Below are 4,884 nucleotides of genomic sequence, written 5' to 3'. Positions count from 1 at the left end.
CAGTACCCCTAGTGTACATTTATTCGATAGCGAAACGTGACGTACGCGTTTGCGTTAAGTCTCATTTTGTATGGGATTTAGAAACATCGCTCCAAGCGGGACGTTTTTGACGACCGGTTTGGCCTAGTGGGTAGTGACCCTGCCTACGAAGCTGATGGTCCCGGGTCCAAATCCTGGTAACGGCATTTATTCGTGTGATGAGCATGGATATTTGTTCCTGAGTCATGGGTGTTTTCTACGTATTTAAGTATTTATAAATATTTATATATTATATAATCGTTGTCTAAGTACCCTCAACACAAGCCTTATTGAGCTTACTGTGGGACTTAGTCAATTTGTGTAATAATGTCCTATAATATTTATTTATTTAAATTCCCATACAAAATGATACTTAACGCAAACGCGTACGACACGTTTCGCTATCAAATAAATTTACACTAGGGGTACTGTATTTGGAATGTGCTGGGAGCTGGTTAATAATTTGACACTTTATTTAGTCATTGATACTGGTCACGTCTAAAAATATAGATATGGATGACAATGTACCAAAAATATGTACACACCTTAATATTATGGGCAATAAGGTCGTGTATACATATTTTTGGGATTTTGTTCGTATCGACATTTTCAGATGTGACTATGTACTTATTTATCAAAAATAGGTATTGTTTCTTTGACAATTTGTACCTTAAATATTTAGATATCGAAATAACAGCAGTGACAAAAAAAATGCAACATGGGACGGGAAAGTTGCACACTTACAGAACACTCCAGCTGCTCTCAATTTTGTTTACCAGAATTTGATTGTGGTTTCGCAACTCTATACACTTCCCCAAACTACAACACAAATTCACCCACTCTTTTACCCTTATTTTATTTCGCGACTCAATACATTCCCTATTTTGGTCCTTCGGCTCGAGTGTTTGCCCTTTCCCTTTGAGTTCTGAGGGTCGGCGAGAATACTAAGCGAGCCCTTTGCGAGGGTCTTAAGTGTCGACTGGCCATTCTTTTTGCTATTTTATTAGTTGTCCTTTGTCGAAAGGAATTAGGTAGTTTCGGAGCGCTGCACTTAGTGGCAGAAGTTTTAATTAGGTTTCTAGATTGAGTTGGATTGCTGTTTGTGTAGATGTTATTAAGGTTTTCGCAATTGGTGAAATCACGAACAGATTAGGTACCTACTTGTTGCTAATATTTTTATTAAACTTAATAAAGGTTGCCACTAACCACTAGAATGGCCATATGCTTGTTTGCCATCGACAAAGTATAAGCAAAAGAATAAAAGAAAAAAAAAATATCTGCACGCTGCACGGCTGCCGTGATACTTTCAATGAGAACTATAGCAAATATGATCGGTCTAGTCGTTTTTGAGTTATTGCAAAAAATCTTCTCTTCTTAGTAAAAAGACGTACAAAGCGCTGCAAAGGTACTTACTCTTATACTTGTACATAATGTACATGATACTTACTAATATCCCCCGTTTGGCCTATTTTGACTGAATGGTAATTACGAAGCCCGCCGAAGATATCTAATTTTTGTGACGAAGCACGAAGTCCTACACTAAGCATGGCCCGACATGCTCTTGGCTGATTTTTGGGTTTAGAATTATCGAGCATTCTATGTGTCAGTGTTAGGCAAGGTACGGATTTATTACAATTTGCAATTTTTTTCGCATACCTAGTAAAAATCTATTCTGAAAGGGACCCTTAATAATGACAGACTACGTTTTAATCGTCGTTTTTTGCAATTCGAGAGTCTACAGTTCGAAGCCAACTAGTAGTTATATTAAGTAGGCATTCAAGTTGATATTTGGTACTGAGCAGTGGTACTTAGCTAAGGTTATCAACTGACACCGGCTATCAGGAAACGGTTGTCACAACTTGCGGGACAACTATTGTTTTATTGCTTTTTGATAAGCTGCTGAGCTGAGAAGGGCGTTTATGCTATCTTAGATAATATTTCATGCATGTTATGCAACATAGATTATATTCGTTTTATATCTTTGTAGTTACTTACAAAGTTCTGTATATAACAAACCAATTTACCTTAATTATATAAATATACATTTAAACCATTACGTTTTCCAACCAACATTAAAATACCTATACCTACATAATTACAACAAAATATTAAACAAACTTCGTCCAAATGAATATGTCAAATACATATTCGTACATATGTCAAATATCTATTTATGTCAAATTCTAACAAAGTCTAATTATACACTACTTAACTTTGTTTTCACTATTTGTCGACTGCGTGTATCTTATATCTATCTTCATGTAGGTAACTAGGTAACGCAAAAATAAAAACACAAAGGCTGATAAACCTTTTTAACATTAACATGTTTTAAATACCTATATATCTAATTTAGACAAAATGGTTAGGTATACATATGCCTAGTATCTCCAATAAATACCGTACATAGATAGCCCTAGATGGTCCTAGATTGAGGTTTGATAATTTACGTGGGCGTCACATATTCCATTCAAAACGCCGCAAGGGAAGAGAACATTAATACGTTCGTAAGTACGTCTCGTTCGCCAAGCGTGGCACATTATTTAGTCAAAGTACTGTACATTATGGTATTTAACAATATCTAAATGCTGGCATTGTCTTCAGCATTAGACACGGGTGAGGTTATAAGGCGAGCGTGGGTGTCATATGGAGGTGCTGTAGAGTATGTGTTTTGGTTGTAGAAGGGACGGTACTTGATGTAAGCTGTTGCTGGTAGAAAGAAATCTAATATAGTGACCATTAAAAAGGTAAGGCGAAAACTTTTTGACTGAATAATCCCAGTTAAACCTTGTTTTCACCGAATCCATACGGAAAACTAGTTTTAATAAGTGAAATCACGTTTTCACTGAGGCGATACGGAAAACTGGTTTTAACTAGGGAAAACGCGTTTCTACAAAAAAATTGTTTTTACGGCAACATATAAAAATAACTATATTATAAAATGTTCTATTGAACTACTAGATGTAGATGTAATAGATTTCGTTAGTGTTGAACCTGTCGTTACTAATTTGAGTGATCATCTCGCGGTTATGGGAGTACTGCGGTTACGAGAAAATCGCTCAAAAAAAGTGACCCATAAGTACTCAAGAAGTTTCACACAGTCAAATCAATTAAATTTTTCTGCCGCTATTGAGAGCGTCGATTGGGGTCTGATTTTTGCAAAAAACAGCGACGCCAGTAGCCTTGCAACGTCACTTATAAACATTATTGCAAGTAAATTCGACATCTGTTTCCCTCTAAGAAAGAATTTGTTTAGAGATGGATATTGCCCAACCTGGATTAACAATGACATTAAATTATTTAAATCTTTTTTATTTGATATGATAGATTTAGGAAAGCGACATATGAATAATGAAAATATTATTAACTTTATAACTGACATCAAATTGCAATATGAAATATTAATTAGGAATAAAAAATCGAATTACTGTAGTAACATGATTAAAACCGGCATCAATAAATCTAAAATACTTTGGAATGTCGTGAACAAGGAAAGGGGAAAAAATAACTGCCCACGACTAGATGTTACAGAGGTGATTGTGAACACTGATGGGTCGCAGTTCACAAGCAAGAAGGCCGCTGTCAATGCGCTAAACACCAGGTTCCTCAGCGCCGCGGCGGCGTGCGGCGCGCCACGCGCCGATGGCGCCCGCGCCCTACGCCAGCTGCGCGCCGCGGTGCCAGCCGCAGATCAGTCACTTAGGCTCCAACCGTTCAGCGCGGATGAGGTGTATCGTTTGATAACCTTTCTCATCCCTCCTAAAGCCTCAATGGACATCTACGGGATAAATATGAAGCTACTGAGGGCCGCTCCAACCCCTTTAGCCTACGCAATGGCGGAGCTATTCAATCGCTGCATAAGGGAGGGCACCTACCCTAAATCTCTTAAAATCAGCAAAATAGCTCCAATCTTTAAAGGTAAGGGTAAGAGGGGGGATATGGATGCATACAGACCCGTAGCTATTATCCCCGCGATGGCAAAGGTCTTTGAAAACGGTCTCAGCCGCCGTTTGACGAGTTTTCTGGAGTCGACGAGCGCCTTATCCGATAGACAACATGCCTATCGTATGGGCCGCTCTACAACCACACTGTCTCGTGATGTGGTCCAATGCGTAGTCGACGCTAGAGAGAGTAAGCAGCAGGTTGCTGTATTGTGCTGCGACTTGTCCAAGGCCTTTGACGTCGCAGACCACGCAGTCCTTGCCAGTAAGCTAAGGCACTATGGGATCGATGGTCCGACATTTTCCTTGTTCGAGAGCCTTCTGCAGCACAGATCTCAAATTGTTATCGGAGATAGTGGAAATGCTAGGTCAGACCCACTAGAAACCACCATGTTTAAAGTGGGACCATCATATTAACAAACTCAGTGGAAGAATCGGCAGTGCGTGTTTTGCTTTGGGACGGGTAACTAGGCTAGTGTCAGATGAGGTCGCGCGCTCGTGCTATTTTGCTACAGTGCACTCGCTGATCCAGTATGGTGCGGAACTATGGGGACGCTGTGCCGAGTGGGAAAGGGTCTTCCGTCTCCAAAAGCGCGCGGTTAGAATAATCGCCCGAGTACCGCACAACACTCCTGCAAGACCCTACTTTAAAAAACTGGGAATATTGACCTTACCAGCTATAGTCATCTTACAGGTGGCTGTGTATGTGCGGTCAAACCTAACAGCATACAAAACTCATAGTATGGTACATAATTATAACACACGTAACGCCCATAAGCTCGTGGGCGTAAACCGCAAGTTGGCCAAATCGGCCAAGCTCACCCATGTCATGGGGCCTGCCGTCTATAACAAACTACCTGACACCATCACCAGCGCCCCAAACTTGGCCATTTTTAAATGTCGCCTCAAACGCTGGCTTGTTGAGCAT

The 4,884-nt window shown here is 39.9% G+C and overlaps 1 protein-coding gene across 1 annotated transcript; it reads left to right on the top strand.

Moving 5' to 3' along the window:
* The first annotated feature begins 3,452 nt into the window (after positions 1 to 3,452).
* LOC133527156 (uncharacterized) lies at positions 3,453 to 4,373 on the top strand. The gene has a single exon (XM_061864050.1). The coding sequence runs from the start codon at positions 3,453 to 3,455 to the stop codon at positions 4,371 to 4,373; it is 921 nt and encodes a 306-aa protein (XP_061720034.1).
* The last annotated feature ends 511 nt before the right edge of the window (positions 4,374 to 4,884 follow it).

Source organism: Cydia pomonella, chromosome 17, assembly GCF_033807575.1.
Source record: "Cydia pomonella isolate Wapato2018A chromosome 17, ilCydPomo1, whole genome shotgun sequence".
Taxonomy (NCBI): domain Eukaryota; kingdom Metazoa; phylum Arthropoda; class Insecta; order Lepidoptera; family Tortricidae; genus Cydia; species Cydia pomonella.
Note: the sequence above shows the minus strand (reverse complement) of the source record. Positions and strands in the feature narration are given on the sequence as shown.

Coding starts and splice junctions, on each gene's coding strand:
- LOC133527156 (XM_061864050.1), top strand. CDS start 3,453: ATGATTAAAACCGGCATCAATAAATCTAAAATACTTTGGAATGTCGTG.